The sequence below is a fragment of the Mastigoproctus giganteus genome, chromosome 11 (genome assembly GCF_048544385.1).
Source record: "Mastigoproctus giganteus isolate SK-2022 chromosome 11, ASM4854438v1, whole genome shotgun sequence".
Taxonomy (NCBI): domain Eukaryota; kingdom Metazoa; phylum Arthropoda; class Arachnida; order Uropygi; family Thelyphonidae; genus Mastigoproctus; species Mastigoproctus giganteus.
The window spans coordinates 32,722,558-32,740,235 of record NC_143585.1 but is presented as its reverse complement, the minus strand read 5'-3'; the positions used below and the strand labels follow the sequence as shown (position 1 = coordinate 32,740,235).

Sequence of the window (17,678 nt, the reverse complement as noted above, 5' to 3'; positions counted from 1 at the left end):
ACTGCATATTTTATCTGTCTTAAATTTTAATAAATCATTCTAAGTTTTAAGAAGTGTAAAAACAGCTGAACAGTGTGCAAGAATTTTGAGAAAATGTAGAAGAAATGCTAATGAAACATTAGTGGAGAGGTGTAATAAGAGATCGAAACGAGACTATATGACTACGAAGACGAATAGAAAACATTGAAGAAATAGAAGAAAGATTGGAAATGAGAAGATGGGCGAAAAGCTGTAGGACTAGTCAAATAGGAGTGCCAGATGCAAATAATCAACAAGTTGTAATTAATGTGGAAGAGCATGACATAGGAAATATGTGTTACAACTGTGAGTATTGCAATGCAAGATATTGAGGACATGAATTGAACACATCGAATAAATACACTAAATGCTGTCGTAACGGATAAGTTTCACTCGAACCACTGTCTGAGACTCCTACTCGATTACTAGAGCAGGTTACAGGGATATACATGAAGCAAATAACTACAGAGAACATATACGAGAGTACAACTAAGCAATGGCGTTCGCATCAGTGGGGGCAGAGATTAAATCACCACTTGGAAATAGTCCATACTGTTTTAGAATACATGGCCAGATTTATCATTTGAACTCACTGCTATATCCAAATGAGGCAAATGGGATACACTTAAATAGAAAGGGTGCAAGAATATTTGCTGATGCTATCGAGGCAGTGTTAGGTGGATCGGAAAACTGCTAGCTTGTGGGGATACACAGACTAATAAATTAACAATAGCTGCTGGCAGAGGTGAAAGTGATTCTTGCACTGCTTCTGTTGGAATTAGTAGCCTGGAAAACAAGGTGCAGGGGATTCTAGAGACTGCTGGGAGTCATTGCGAAACAAGAAAATACACAGGCTGTGTAAGAATAGGAACAGGTGCACGTATACTTGTGTGTACACCAATGCTAGGAGTTTGGTAAATAAATTTGATGAATTTGAGGTGTTGGTCAAAACATCAAAGGCAGATATTGTTGGGATTTCAGAGACGTGGTGTCACACAGATATAAGGAATGCAGAACTAGAATTTGGGGAGTACAATGTGTACAGGAAGGATAGACAGGATAGGAAGGGAGGAGGGATTATGTTATTAGTTAAGAAACACGTGAAACCCAAGGAAGTGAAGCCAGTCAACATCGCTAGACAGTGCAGTGTCGAGTCAAGTTTGGTGTGACGTAAGCATTGGGAGATCAAAATTGAGAGTAGGAGTGTTTTATAGGCCTAATGACTCTGATGAGTATAATAAGAAACTGTACAGGGAAATAGCCAGTAAATCAGAGAGTCTTATAATGGGGGATTTTAATTTCCCAGATATTGACTAGAATTTGTGGGTTGGTCACTCACACCCTAGCAAGGCTTTTGTGGATTTATTGGATGATTGTTTTTTACATCAGCATGTTCTGGAGGCAACTAGCAGGAGTATTACACTTGATCTGATTATCAGTAGTGATTCTTCATGCATTAAGAATCTGCAGATAAAGGAACCACTAGGTGGCAGTGATCACAATGTGCTGAAGTGGGATTTACTCAAAGAGGTAACTACCATCAGGAGTAAAGGGAAGGGTTTTTGCTTTCGTAAAGGCGACTACTGTGATCTGAGACAGTATTTAAATTCTATACAGTGGGACCAACTGATGATGTTACCAACAGCAAATTCAAAATGGGAGGCATTCAAAGAATTTATTCTGGAAGCTACTAAGCTTTACATACCAACTAAGAAATATTGTTCAAGGTTTAGGCCTAAATGGATATCAGATGAACTAATGAGGCATGTGGCAGACTTTTAAGTTAACACATAAAATCATTTATCATTCAGCCTTGGGGCAGGCATAGGGTCCTGACCCACCCACAGCTTTCTACATCAATGAACCTGCGGAAATTGGCTTTCAACGTTCGGCGACAAAAAGAAAAATGCATGGGATACATATAAATTAATGGGTGACATGGAAGCCTATGATAGATATAAGCTGGTCTGTAACCAAGTCACAAAGGAGATTAGGCAGGAAAAGGCAGATTATGAGAAATCTTTGGCAAAGGATGCAAAGAAAAACAGCAAAGAGTTCTTTACCTATATAAACTCTAGAAGGAAAGTGATGAATCAGATTGGTCCACTGGATATTGGTGTTTCAACTGTTGATGATCCTGCTCAGGGGGCTAACAAACTAAATGAGTATTTTGCATCTACATTCACACATGAGGAGTTATTCAGGTAGGGGAATGCCAGAGGTGAATTAAACTCTGGCAGTTAGCTAGATGATTTTGTAATAACTGAGAGGAAAGTGGCCGACCGGGCTAGCCGGGTGGGTAAAGTGCTTGCCTGGCAACCGAAAGGTCGTGGGTTCGAATCCCGCCTTGGGCTTGGATCAGAGTAGTGCAAAAACCTTGGGATGGGAGGTGAATTATGGCCACAGAAGTCGATGTGCCAACAACTAACAAAAAAAAAAGAGGAAAGTGGAGAAGAAATTGTTAAAGATAAACATAAGAAAGGCACCTGGGGTGGATGAGATCTAGCCAGTTATATTAAAGGCGGCAGCAAAGGAAGTAAGCAAAACCTTAGCCATAATTATGAGAGCTTCCTTGGACTCGGGGGAGGTACCCATGGACTGGAGATGTGCAAATGTTATCCCAATTCACAAAGGAAGATCACATGGAAACACAAGTAATTATAGACCTGTTATTTTAACTTCTGTTCCAGGAAAATTAATGGAGGCACTGGTTAAAGAAGCACTGCAGGATCATATAGACAAGACTTCAGTTATAGCTTGGACAGAGCATGGTTTTGTTAAGGGAAAGTCTTGCCTGACCAATTTGATTGGATATTATGATGTCACAAAGGAACTGGATGCAAGGAATAACTTTGATATGATATATTTGGATCTTAGAAAGACTTTTGATACTGTTGCACAGGGAAGACTGCTGCACAAATTGGAGCAGTGTGGCATTGGAGGCAAATTGCTGCTATGGATAAAGGGATGGTTGAGTGGGAGAATACAGAGAGTGGTAATCAATGGATACTGCTCATCGTGGACTAATGTTATTAGTGGAGTCCCTCAGGGCTCAGTGTTGGGTCCATTGTTGTTTTCTGTATTTATAAATGATATCGATGATGGTATATCAAGCTTAATGTCCAAGATTGCAGATGATATGAAGGTTGACTGGGTTGTTAAGGACACTAATGACAGTACGCCACTGCAACAGGATCTAGAAAAGTTGAGCAGATGGGCTGAGATGTGGCAAATGAAGCTTAACTTTGACGAGTGTAAAGTACTACATGTGGGAAGCAGTAACCCCAGCGTAATGTATCAACTCTGTGGTACTACACTGACAGTGGTAGAGAATGAAAAGGACCTGGGGATAATTGTGCAGGCAGATATGAAGTTTTCTTAGCAGTGCAGACAGTCTGCAATAGTAGCTCATGGTGTCTTATCAATGATATACAGCAATTTTTCTTGCAGGGATAAGGAGGTGATTATCCCCTTGTATAAGGTAATGGTCAGGCCACACCTTGAGTACTGTAAACAGGTATGGAGGCCTCATTTAAGAAGGATGTAGAGCTGTTGGAACGAGTACAGAGAAGGGCAACAAGATTAGTGAATGGAACAAAGGGTTGCTCTTACAAAGAAAGGCTTAAGTTTTGCAAATTACTGTGTCTTGAGACTAGGCACCGGCGAGGTGTTGTAGTTGTATGGTTTTTGCGGAGCATTAGCAACTAAGGCCATATTGCTCCGGGTATATGCGATGGTCATTCCATGACCTTTCTGCATCCTCTGTATTTGGTGGTCATGGGCTCGAACCCCGGTCTAATCAAGAAACGTGTGCTACACACTGCTGCTCCTGCCCACCTGGCTACGGAAGCGCCCCAGCGAGTTGATCTGATTGAGGTGTATAAAGCCTTGAATGACTCCTTAAATAGGCCTCTGAGGTTGGGTATGTTCATATTACGTTCTTAGCGTTTTTTCACCAACCTTTCATGGAGTAAAATAAAATTAAAATTAAAATAAAATAAAATAAAACAAAGCAAATCTTGATAACTATATTTACAATAACCTGTATTTACAAAACAAATATACGGATTACAATATTAATTACAATATTACAATATTCCTTCAAAGCACTGTCTTTTTTCTTTCCTAATATTATGTAAGTCCCTATGTAATTTTCCAATCCATATATTTAAGATCTTCTTATGGTATCATAAGAAGATCTTAAATATATGGATTGGAAAATTACATAGGGACTTACATAATATTAGGAAAGAAAAAAAAAAAAAAAAAAAAAGACAGTGCTTTGAAGGAATAAGGGATATATTGACACCGATGCACCTATCGGGTGTGATTAGTGTAGTGACAGCTAAAGTAAAGCATATTTCTGATAGCTATAGACGGAGACAAATAGGAAAGTTCGACAGGCTTAAAGAACAAAGTAAGGTGAGAGGCAATAATGATAATATCACTAAGGATTTTGTAATTAATATGAGTAATAAACAACTAACTAAAGAGCAGTTGGAGGTCCTAAATCTAGGACCAAAATTTGCCATGGTACCGCCCAGAATACCCGTTGCAGAAATTGCAATGGGTGTGGAAAGGGCCATAAATAAACTTCCCGTAGATATAGCTAATGAAGCTCGAGTGAAAATAGCAGCTATCCTTAGTCAAGCTAAGAGTGCTCCTTCCAATCTTAATGTGAAGCAAAAACTAGCACTAAGAAACCTTAAACAAGATGATAGTATTGTAATTTTACCCGCGGATAAAGGCAAAGCAACGGTGGTTCTTAATAAAGAAGTATATAAGAATAAAGCGTTGAGCTTATTAGAAGATCAGACAACCTATAAGGTTATCCAGAAGAGTCCACTTCTTAGTTTGGAGCGACAAGTGAACGGAATGTTGCAGAGTTGGCTTAAATCTAATAAGATTTCTAAAGAACAATATTGGACACTACATGCTACAGGTAGCCAAATGCCAAGGTTTTATGGCTTACCGAAAATCCACAAAGTAGACGTGCCACTCAGACCCATAGTTTCATTTATAGGTAGTCCGACGTACGCACTTTCGGGTTTCCTAGCCAAACTATTGTCTCCACTAGTAGGACTCTCTGAATATAGTATCAAGGACAGTAAAGAATTTGTGCACTTTATTGGGAGCCAGCGTATAGAAGAGGATGAAGTTATGATATCATTTGATGTAAAATCGTTATTTACTTGTATTCCTATTGACCATGGAGTGTGGTGTGCAAATATAGTTTTACAGAGGGATACTACCCTAAATACTAGGACGCAACTTAATCCAGAAGATATTAAGAAGGGTATAGAATTGTGCCTCTCAAGTAACACTATGGTTTTTGATAACATTATATATAAGCAGGTTAATGGTACAGCTATGGGCTCCCCCATTAGCGCAATTATAGCAAATCTAGCTATGGAGGAGCTCGAGACCAGAATATTTAATGCTAGTGTTCTCCCTATGCGCCCCTGGAAAAGGTATGTGGATGATACGTTTACATTTGTTCGGAAGGGGAGTGAAGATCATGTGTTGAATATCTTAAATGGCTTCTCCCAATTCATACAATTTACATCGGAAGTTGAAGATGGAGGAGTTCTGCCGTTCCTGGATGTGTTGGTCTGTAGGGAAGACCAGCAGTTAAAGACAAAAGTCTTTAGAAAAACGATGTGTAAAGGGCAATATACGCATTATAATTCAGCCCTGACCAGCCATCATAGGAACAGTGTGATAAGAACGCTAATTAATAGAGCGAAATCACATTGCAGTAACTCCGATGATAGGAAAGCAGAGTATGAACGTGTCACGGCGGATCTTACTAAATGTGGTTACCCCCAGAGGATTATAGATAAATTTATTAATGAAAATCAGAGGAGAGATGAATCTTTTATACCAGTATCTACTGCATACATTCCCTATTATCCGGGCTTGACGGATTATATAACTAGAGTATTAAGAAAATATCAGACACGCTGTGTGCAGCTTCCGGGACGTAGGCTGCGCACAGTTGTGTCTCAAGTTAAGGACCCCATTCAAAAAGAGGATGCTAGTGGGGTCGTATATAATATTAGATGCCCGGATTGTGGGGAATGTTATGTAGGAGAGACAAAACGTCGTCTCAAAGATCGTCTGGGGGAACACAAAAAAGCAATAAGAAATGCGGAATATGACAAGTCCGCCGTGGCCGAACATTTTTGGGAGAAGCAACACCAGATCTCCCCAGACGATGCCACTATTACCGATCGGGCGCATAGGTTCTGGGACCGTAAGTGGCTCGAGAGTTTGCGGATCAGCTCTACAACCAACATTAATAGGGATAGGGGTGTACGGATTCACCCCCTTTTAGAGACTATTATCCTAAAAAAAGGATGAGCGGTTCCGTACGACTTCCGTTCGAGCCACTTCCGGTTCCACAATGCAAGAGAGCGGAACACGTGAGAATGGAAACATGTGATGCCTACCATTACCCTGCTGATATTTAAAGGTGTACTGAATAATAGAGAGTACTGCTGAAGAAGAAGGCTGGAGCCTTTGAAAGCTACGGGATTTTATCGCTTTTAACTTAGTATATTTTAATGCATTTTAATCTTGTGTTTTAATATATTTTTAATATTGTAATCCGTATATTTGTTTTGTAAATACAGGTTATTGTAAATATAGTTATCAAGATTTGCTTTGTTTTATTTTATTTTATTTTAATTTTAATTTTATTTTACTCCATGAAAGGTTGGTGAAAAAACGCTAAGAACGTAATAAGCCTTGAATGGTTTGAGCATGCTCAATGCTGATGGGATTGTCCCTCCTCCTCAGAATAATCACCTGAGGGCATAAATTCAAATTGAGGAAAAGGACTGATGTGCGGAAGTTTGCCTGTAGCCATCGGGTAGTTGGTTGGTGGAACAGACTTCTATCCTTTGTTGTGGAAGTTGATAGCCTAAATAAATTTAGGGCTATCAACACATATTTGGAACGAACGAAGGGGTGAAATGGGAGTGTGTTTTTTTTTGTTTTTTTTTTTTGGCTGATGCTGCATAAATTGTTTTCTTGCATCATATGCCTCTACTAATGCTAATACTGTTGATACTTTATCATTCCAGCACTTGACATGATTGTGATGGATTGCATAACTACAAAGAATTAAATAATAAAATATGAATTATTTTTATTTAACTCTCATAGCCCTTGTCACTGACAAAAGTGCTGCACTATCGCCATACATTCCGATGCGCCTAAAAAATTACCAAACAAATGCGAAAGCACTGTGGATCAAAAAATAAACAACTTCCACAAGGAAACAATAAACAATACTGATTCTTGCTTTGAAAGTAGAAACAATAGACTGAAACATTTCCTCATCCCATCCATACCTCATATATTGACCAATGAAACAAAAGAATAAATAAATAAACCACGCTCACCAAGGTGCTTCTGCCAAGATTGCAGCTGTTGGAAAGGTGCAAACAGCAAGAATTTCGGAGACATTACCTCTGAAAGCACTTAGGCATTTAATGTCTATGTAAAGCAAAGGTGGTTGAATTAAATCACACCCACTATCTTCCTTTTATCAAATTTTCTCAGTCACTCCTAATACAATGTACCTATATGTTAAAAGTTAGTTGTGTCAGGGGAAAAGAAAACCCTATGAGAGAAATTAATTATTAAGGAATAAGATGTTGTCAGGTAGGGTTGAACATGTGGGCCACAAACCATGAATAACCTTGATTTTTCGCCCCTCAAATACCAATTTTCGCACCCCATTGAGAATCCCTCTCTACATGATAAATCATTGATCGGACACCGTGGACTTTTCTGGCTGCCTGTTTACACTCTTGAGAACTTCATATATTCCTGTATTGTAACTCCCAGATTCCTTTCTTTCTCCACTTTTTTTAATTCAACCCCACCAAGTGTATAATTTATTTTTTGGTTGCTATTCCCCAAGTGTAAGACCTTGCAGTTAGCAGCATTAAAACATAACCACTTCTCTGACAATCTTTGAAGTTTTTTCAAGTGATCCTGAAGGAGCACTGCTTGGCACTGATCATTTAAGACTTTGCCAATCTTTACGTCATCTGCAAATTTTGACATCACGCCTTCTATCACTTCATCGATGTAATTTATGAAAATATTTTTATAAATTTTAAATTTAAATAATTAAATAAATTTTAAAATTATAAGTTTTTCATGGTTTGGCCTGGGACTGTTGGTAGTGTTGGGCAAAACCATGAATGGTGACGTCTATATAGATGTCCTGGACAATAATGCTCTACCTACATTGTGGGAACACATTGGGAAAGGGCTCGTACCTGTATTCGCACACCACTCCATGTCAAACTGCTTGCATCGTGATACTGGTTTGACGATGTAAGCATTGATAAAGTTGATTGGTCATCCCAGAACCTTGACCTCGCTTCTATCGAGAACCATTGGAATGATTTGAGCATCAGGTGCTTGTGAGGAGAGACTGCCCAAAAAATAGAGCTGAACAGGTCACCACTTTTAAGGCCGAAAATGGCTGAAAATATCAGGAAGTTTTCAGAAAACTGGTGGAGACTGTTCCTATGGAGACTAGAGGCTGTCTTGAAAACTAAAGGTATCAGCACATATTAGTTTTCCTATAAATAAAGATTATTTGGCAATATATAGGTATCAAGATATTAATGATAGGGCAATGCATATAGTAGTTCTATTATTTGGTTTATATTTCTAAGAGCAGCACTACCATTCAGAAATATATTTTTATTTCAAAATCCACACATAGTAGTGTTCTAACTTTTGTACTTCTTACATAATGTTACCTGCATGTAGAATATTGCCCTTCAACTCCTATATTTATTATATTTATTATTTTTTTTCTTTTGTTTTTCAGCAATCGAGTGAAGAGGCACAGGAAAAAGCACAGCAAATGTTAAGAGCTCTAGAAGAGATGCAGAAGTTACTCAAGGAAACTACAGATTCACATAGTAAATTAGAAAATACACTGAGTGAATCACAGGACCAATGGGATTTGCAAATTAAAAACAAAGATAAAGAAATAGCTGAGTTACATAAGGAATTAGAACATGCAAATGAGCTGTTAACCAAAACCAAAGGTATATTTTATTCTACCAAAAGTAAAGATATATTTTTATTCTCTTTCATAGTTGCCAAAAAATAAATTTAGTGTCTTAATTAAAGAGAAATGCATTCAATTACCCCCCCCCCCCAAAAAAGCTCATCATCTGACTAATGTCAAACTAAACAAAAACCTACTAACTTAAAAAAAGATTGAGAAAAGGTACACTATACAGAATTAACGGCATCTGCTCTATCAATACAAATGCTTGAAAAATACTACAGATCCTCCTGAAATGGTGAAAAGACCCTAGTATTGCAATTTGTTAGTAACGAACACCAACCATAGAACATAGATACTCTACTTAAACTTACATTATTTGAGGTAGTGGTTTTTAACTTTTTTTTTTTTTTAAGAATAAATATTTTCTAATGTTAAATACTTAATTCTGATTTTAGTTTAAGAGTTCTGTTCAGTTTGAATTTAATTCTATAGCTGGATGGCTTCAGGGCAGGAGGCAGAGTGTTGTGATAAATGGTTATTCCTCAGATTGGGTTGATATAAAAAGTGGGGTTCTTCGAGGATCAGTATTAGGATCACTGTTGTTTTTGATTTCCATAAATGACATTGATGAAGGAATAGAGGGTGTGATGTCTAAATTTGCAGATGATATAAAGATTCGTTGAGTAATTAATGATCATTGCCAAGTAGAGCTTCATCAGAGTGACCTAGATACACTTCAGGAATGGTCAGAAAAATGGCAGCTATGCTTTAATCAAGCAAAGTGTAAGGTATTACACCTGGGGAACAGTAATCCCTCATTTCCTCCACTACCGGCTTTAGTTCAACTGAAGCCGGTAGTGGAGGAAAGGGACTTGGGCATTACAATATGGTCAGACATGAAGTTCTCTGAGCATTGTCGACTGGTTGCATCGAATGCCTATGGTGTCCTATCAATGATTTATCAAAACACTGCCAGTAGAGATGAGGACATCATGATCCCAATATATAAAGCTATTGTTGAACACACTTGGAATACTATGTTCAAATATGGAGACCGCACCTAAAGAAGGACATCGTGCTTGTTGAAAGGGTCCAAAGACTGGTAACTCGCCTAGTGTGATCGGCAAAAGGGTTGTCCATATGAGGAAAGACTTAAATATATATGAGTATGCACTCAAAAGTTTATGCCAATTTTCATAGTTTTTATGATCTTTCAATCATGATGTAAATATAACAGACTTGACAGTTGCATAAGTATTTTAAATTTGCCATCAACTACAATATAATAATGACAAAAATAAATTAAAGCTTTTTTTTTTAACCAAAGTAATAAAAGTTTTTTAATACATATAAAAATACAAACATTTGCACAACTGTTTGTAGATTTACATTGTGTTACAGTAGTTAGCAATTAACCAATACAGCCACTCCTCGGCTTAAGTAATATTTGGCTTATGGAAATTTGACTTTATGTAAGTTTTTGCCGGCCGGTGCAAGCTTAAAAAAAATCATGGAAACTTATTTTGCATCCCGTAGAAATAAATGGAGGTATTGCAAAAATATCGTAATGTGAACCCAATAACACTTCTGTTTTTTTTTTTCTTTTGGTAATTCGTTCCAAGAACTTGGAAGTTTAAATTTTCGTTATATAACTAAGCTATTTATCTCTCTAAAAGGTCATTTTTAGAATTGAAATTGTGCTACACTTTCATCGTTATAATATATTCTGTTATAAGAATCAATTTTAAACACCTTTGTGATATTTTTCTAAAACACATTTCTGGACGTCACTACCATAAAACAATAAAAACAATTTGCACTTGCCAGTTTATTTGTCTTTTCTATTAGCGCAATCTACTATAAATGGGTAGTAAACTCGATCTTATTGCATTTGCGATAATATCGATAACTGGAATTCTTTGTGTTGTTATGTTGCAGTATTATGGTGAAATGAGTTCCTCTTCACTGAAATCTTCAATCATATAAAAAACATAAATATATTTTCAGAATCTTCTCTTCATTCCTATTTACCTATTACAGTGGTGAAGGGAAAGGGACAATTGGAAAGTGCAAGTGCTCGCAGTGCTAGGAAATGAAACAAAATTGATTTAGAAATGAAGATGATAATTAAGAAGTAAAGTAAGGGCAAAGTTTGTCATCTATTGCATGGGAATTAAGTCTTGCTGCTTCAACAGTGAATGCTATTTCAAAAGGACAGTGTGTGTACAAAAGAACTGTTAAAGGATCAAGACATTTAAGATCAACAGTGAACAGCAGCATGTTCGAGAGGCAACCAGAGAGAGAGTAATACTCTTGATCTGGTTATCAGCAGAGATCATTCGTGTATTAAGAATTTGCAGATAAAGGAATCACTAGGTGGCAGTGGTCACAGTGTACTGATGTGGGATTTACTTAAAGATTTAATTACCATCAGGAATAAAGGAAAGGGTTTTTGCTTCCGTAAAGGTGAGTACAGTGGTCTCGGACAGTTTTTAAATTCTGTGCAGTGGGACCAACTGATGTTACCAACAGCAAATTCTAAGTGGGAAGCATTCAAGGAATTAATAGTGGAAGCTACTAAAAGTTTCATACCTATTAAGAAATATTGTTCAAGGTTTAGGCCTAAATGGTTATCTAATGAACTAATGAGACTCGTAACAGAGAAAAAAAAATGCATGGGATGCATATAAATTATCAAGCGACTCAGAAGCCTATGGCAGATATAAGCTAGTATGTAATCAGGTCACAAAGGAGGTTAGGCAGGCGAAGGCAGATTACGAGAAATCCTTAACAAAAGATGCTAAGAAAAACAGCAAGGATTTCTTTACTTTTATAAACTCTAAAAGGAAGGGGATGAATCTGATTGGTCCACTTGACATCAATGGTTCGATTGTTGATGATCCTGCTCAGAGAGCAAACAAACTGAATGAGTATTTTGCATCTACATTCACACATGAGGAATTATTAAGGTTTGAAAATGGCAGAAGGTTATCAAATTGTAGCAGGGTTCTTAATGATTTTTTGTAATAACTGAGAGCAAAGTGGAGGAGAAATTGTTGAAGTTAAACATAAGAAAAGCACCTGGGGTGGATGGGATCTCTTCAGTTATATTAAAGGAGATGGCAAAGCAACTAAGCAAAACCCTTAGCCATAATTATGAGAGCATCCTTGGATTCAGGGGGGGGGGGGTTCCCACGGACTGGAGATGTGCAAATGTATCCCCAATTCACAAAGGGGGGATCGAAGGGTGACACGAGTAATTATAGACCAGTTAGTTTAACTTCTATTCCGGGTAAAATAATGGAGTCACTGGTTAAAGATGCATTGCACGATCATCTAGATAAGACTGCAGCAATAATTCAGACACAGCATGGGTTTGTTAAGGGAAAGTCTTGTCTGACAAATTTGATAGGATATTATGATATGGTTATAAAGGAACTGGATGCAAAAAATAATTTTGATATCATATATTTGGATTTCAGGAAAGCTTTTGACACTGTTGCGCATGGAAGACTATTGTACAAATTGGAGCAGAATGGTATTAAGGGTAAGTTGCTACAATGGATAAAAGGATGGTTGAGTGGGAGAAGACAGAGGGTGGTAATTAATGGGTACTGCTCTTCGTGGACTAATGTTATTAGTGGAGTCCCACAGGGTTCGGTGTTGGGTCCACTGTTGTTTTGTATATTTATCAATGATATTGATGAAAGTATATCAGGCTTAATGTCGAAGTTTGCAGATGATACAAAGGTTGGCAGGGTTGTTAATGACAGTAATGGCAGTGTGCTACTGCAACAGGATCTAGATAATTTGGGCAGATGGGCTAAGAAGTGGCAACTGAAGTTTAACCTTTACAAATGCAAAGTACTGCATATGGGTAGAAGTAACCCCAGAGAAACGTACCAACTGTGTGGTACTACACTTAAGGTGGTAGAAAATGAAAAAGACCTGGGAGTAATTGTGAGTCAGTTATGAAGTTTTCTGAGCAATGCAGACAGGCTGCCAGGCAGGTCATGGGGTTTTGTCAATGATATATAGGAATTTTGCTAATAGGGAAAAGGAGGTGATTGTCCCTCTTTATAAGGCAGTGGTCAGGCCACACCTTGAGTACAGGTCTGGAGGCCTCATTTTAGGAAAGATGTAGATTTACTTGAGCGTATACAGAGAAGAGCAACAAGATTGGTGAGGGGAATGAAGGGATCCTCTTACCAAGCGAGAGGCTTAAGTTCTGCAAATTGCAGTGGCTGGAGACTAGGCACCTGCGCGGTGATCTGATTGAGGTGTATAAGGCCTTGAATGGGTTGAGCCTGCTGAATTCTGATGGGATCCTTCCACTTGTTCAGATTACGAACCTAAGGGGGCATAAATTCAAATTAAGAAAGAACAGATGTAGAATAGATATGTGGAAATTTGCCTTAAGCCAGTGGGTGGTTAATTGCTGGAACAAACTTCCATCTGTCATTGTGGAAGTTGATAAGTTGAATAAATTTAAGGAGGAACTGGACAGGCATTTGGAGGGAATGGTGTGATTTTTTTTTTTTTTTTTTTTTTGGCTGATGCTGTATAAGCTCATACACTTGCTTTCTTGCATCACATGCCACTACTACAAAACAGCATTCAGGTGCTATATCGAAGATGGAAAATCTATTAATAATATGGATGGAAAATCAGATTCAGAAGCAAGTGCCCTTGAGTCCAATTGCCATTCAAGCAAAAGCAAGAAGTATTTATGAAGATAAGTACGGCAAACCCCAAGACAAGTTCGTGGCAAGCAACGGGTGGTTTAAGTGGTTCAAGCATCGTGCTGGTTTCCAAAAGATTAAAAGTATGCAGTGAAGTCACCAGTGCCGATTCTGCAGCTGCAGAGAAATTTTATGATGTATTGGAAAAAATCTCCACAGCCCTCAACTTCTGCAGCTGTGTGCTTATGAGCTGGAGAGCTAATTCTGGCAACAATGCTTGAAAGGTAAAACTTGCTGATATTATGCCTGTCTCCTCTCTCTTTTTGTAATTTTATAATTTTGAAATTTTTGTAATTTTGTACACTTTTGTAATTTTTCCTATGCATGAGATAAAAAAAATTTAATAAATAATTATATTTACATGTTCGTCGAACATTTCTCTTTTGCTTCAATCAAATTTGCAAGTGCTGCGTAAGCATTTAGGAAAATTACGACGCAAGTCGTAATTTTCCTAAATGCTTCCAAAAAAATTCCAACTTACATCGAGTTCTGCTGAACGCATCCCTTACGTAAGTTGGGGGGCGGGTGTATATTGCAAACATCAGCGATTCAGTAGTAATGTCATCTGGCTTTCTTGTTTTTAATTGTATGTTGCTTCACTTGCTTTTTTATTCTTAAATTATTTTTATCCTTATCTTTAGGCTTGAGTAAAGAAAATATTGAGAAGTTGTTTCCAACAGCTGCAGCAACAAGTGAAGTATTGCGATCTGGAATGACATTAACTCAGATGTATTCTGAATTTGTTAAGACACAAGAGGAATTGCAAAAGGAAAAAAGTGAGAAACAGAGACTAAATCAACAATTACAACAAATAGTTACTGTAAGTGTATATTGGTCACATCATTCAAGACAACATGAAGCCTGTTTAGACACCATTATTTGTTGATTGTAATTTGTATATATTTTGAAACTGAATGAATTAGCAACTGCTAGAATTCAAGACACTGGTTTTGTATGACAGTTCAGTTCCCATATTTACTGCCATTTTAATTGTTCATTGTGCAATGAAAGAATAACCAGTTACAGATTAGGACAGTTTGAGGCCGCCAGGTGCCAAGTTTTTTTGAGGCCCCAAAATGTTTTAGCATATATTATGTAGGGGTATGTTTTATTATTTTAATTTCAATACAGTTTTAAAGTTGTGTTATTAAATGAAAAAATAACATATGACAATTTTTTTTTAATTAGTTATTATATCACAAAATTGACTACTCCAAATTATAAATGTAATCTCTTTTTAATATAATATATAATAGTATAAATAAATAACAAGTGATGGTGTAACATCGATTAAAGTAAATAGTAAATTATATCAATAATTAAATAAAATAATTAAAAAACAATAGTAATTGTTTTTCATGCTTTTATTTATGCGCATTTATCAATAACCTCTTCCATATTCAAGTTCTGTACACTTATTTGCAACAAATAAAATAGCTTGACTTTCCAGATGAGCTTGAGTTAAGCTTTTACATAAATAATTTTTAACTTGCTTAAGGACTGAAAATTATCGTTCTTCTCTTGCATTTGTAATTGGAATGTTTAAAAATATTTTTAATAATGTTTCAACATTAGGAAATGTTGACCAAAGCCCATCTATCATAGTATTTTACATTGTAATTGGATCAACATTATTCTCTTCTTTAATGCATTTACCAATTTACCAATAACCAATAACCAATAACATTACCAATATAATTACCAATAACATCACTGTAAACTTCACATCTTTTATCTAAGATAAAACACAAGGAGTAAACGCATCATGGTCAACATTTACTGCATTAGCAAAGGCACATGATGCAAGAAAGCAAGCTTCTATAGCATCAGCCGAAAAAAAAAAAAAAAAAAAAACCCCTTATTTCACCCATCCACTTGCTCCATGTGTTTGTCAAGTTCTGCCTTGAATCAATTTAGGCTATCAACTTCTGCAACAACAGATGGAAGTTTGTTCCAGCAATCAACCACCCGCTGGCTAAAGGCAAACTTCCGCACATCTATCCTACAACCGTCTTTCCTCAATTTGAATTTATGGCCTCTCAGGCGATTATTCTGAGCAAAAGGAAGAATCCTATCTGCATTGAGCATGCTGAAACCATTCAAGGCTTTATACACCTCAATCAGATCACCTTGCAGGTGCCTAGCCTCCAGACACTATAATTTGCAAAACTTAAGCCTTTCTTCATAAGAGCAACCCTTTATTCCATTCACTAATTTTGTTGCCCTTCTCTGTACTCATTCCAACAGCTCTACATCCTTCTTAAAATGAGGCCTCTAGACCTGTATACAGTACTCAAGGTGTGGCCTGACCATTGCCTTATACAAGGGGATAATCACATCCTTATCCCTGCTAGAAAAAAAAAAAATTTCTGTATTTTATTGACAAGACACCATGAGCTACTCTTGCAGACCACCTGCACTGCTCAGAAAACTTCATATCTGCCTGCACAATTACCCCCAGTTCCTTTTCATTCTCTACCACTGTCAGTGTGGTACCACAGAGTTGATACGTTACTCTGGGATTACTGCTTCCCATATGTAGTACTTTACATTAGTCAATGTTAAACTTCATTTGCCACCTCTCAGCCCATCTGCTCGACTTTTCTAGATCCTGTTACAGCAGTGTACTGTCATTCGTGACATTAACAACCCTGCCAACTTGGACATTAAGCCTGGTATACCATCATAAATATCATTTATAAATACAGAAAACAACAATGGACCCAACACTGAACCCTAACGGACTACACTAATAACATTTGGCCACGAAGAGCAGTGTCCATTGATTACCACTCTCTGTCTTCTCCCACTCAACCATCCCTTTATCCATAGCTGCAATTTGCCTCCAATGCCACACTGTCCAATTTGTGCAGCAGTCTTCCATGTGCAACAGTATCAAAGGCTTTTCTAAGATCCAAATATATGATATCAAAGTTATTCTTTGCATCCAGTTCCTTTGTGACTACATTATGGTATCCAGTCAAATTGGTCAGGCAAGACTTCCCCTTAACAAAACCATGCTGTGTCTGAGCTATAACTGAAGTCTTGTCTAAATGATCCTGCAGTGTGTCTTTAACCAGTGCCTCCATTAATTTTCCTGGAACAGAAGTCAAGCTCACAGGTCTATAATTACTTGTGTCAGCCTTTGATCCTCCTTTGTGAATTGGGGTCACATTTGCACATTTCCAGTCTATGGGTACCTCCCCTGAGTCCAAGGAAGCTCTCATAATTATGGCTAAGGGTTTGCTTACTTCCTTTGCTGCCTCCTTTAATATAACTGAATAGATTCCATCCACCCCAGGTGCCTTTCTTGTGTTTATCTTCAACAATTTCTCCTCCACTTTACTCTCAGTTATTACAAGATTATCTAGCTTACTGCTAGAGTTGAATACACTTCTGGCATTCCCCTCACTGAATAACTGCTCGTGTGAATGTCGATGCAAAATATTCATTTAGTTTGTTAGCTACTTGAGCAGGATCATCAACAGTTGAACCATCTGTATCAAGTGGACCAATCCGATTCATCCCCTTCCTTCTAGATTTCACATAAGCGAAGAACTCTTTGCTGTTTTTCTTTACATCCTTTGTCAGAGATTTCTCGTAATCTGCCTTCGCCTGCCTTTGTAACTTGGTTACAGACCAGCTTATATCTATCATAGGCTTCTGTGTCACATGATAATTTATATGTATCCCATGCATTTTTCTTCTCTGTCATATGTCTAATTAGTTCATCTGACATGCATTTAGGCCTAAACCTTGAACGATATTTTTAGTTAGTATATATTAATTCTTTGAATGCCTCCCATTTTGAATTGTTGGTAACATTATCAGTTGGTTCCACCGAATAGAATTTAAATGCTGTCTCAGAC

At 37.4% G+C, this 17,678-nt stretch overlaps 1 protein-coding gene across 2 annotated transcripts in view; it reads left to right on the top strand.

Annotated features, from left to right (window-relative positions):
• Mgtor (nuclear basket protein megator) overlaps positions 1–17,678 on the top strand; it is a 676,213-nt gene that overhangs the window by 73,631 nt on the left and 584,904 nt on the right. For both annotated transcript variants that reach the window (XM_090385135.1, XM_090385134.1), the window contains exons 8-9: positions 8,879–9,101; positions 14,451–14,629. In XM_090385135.1, coding sequence (XP_090241261.1) covers positions 8,879–9,101; positions 14,451–14,629 — 402 coding nt within the window. The remainder of the gene's footprint in view (positions 1–8,878; positions 9,102–14,450; positions 14,630–17,678) is intronic.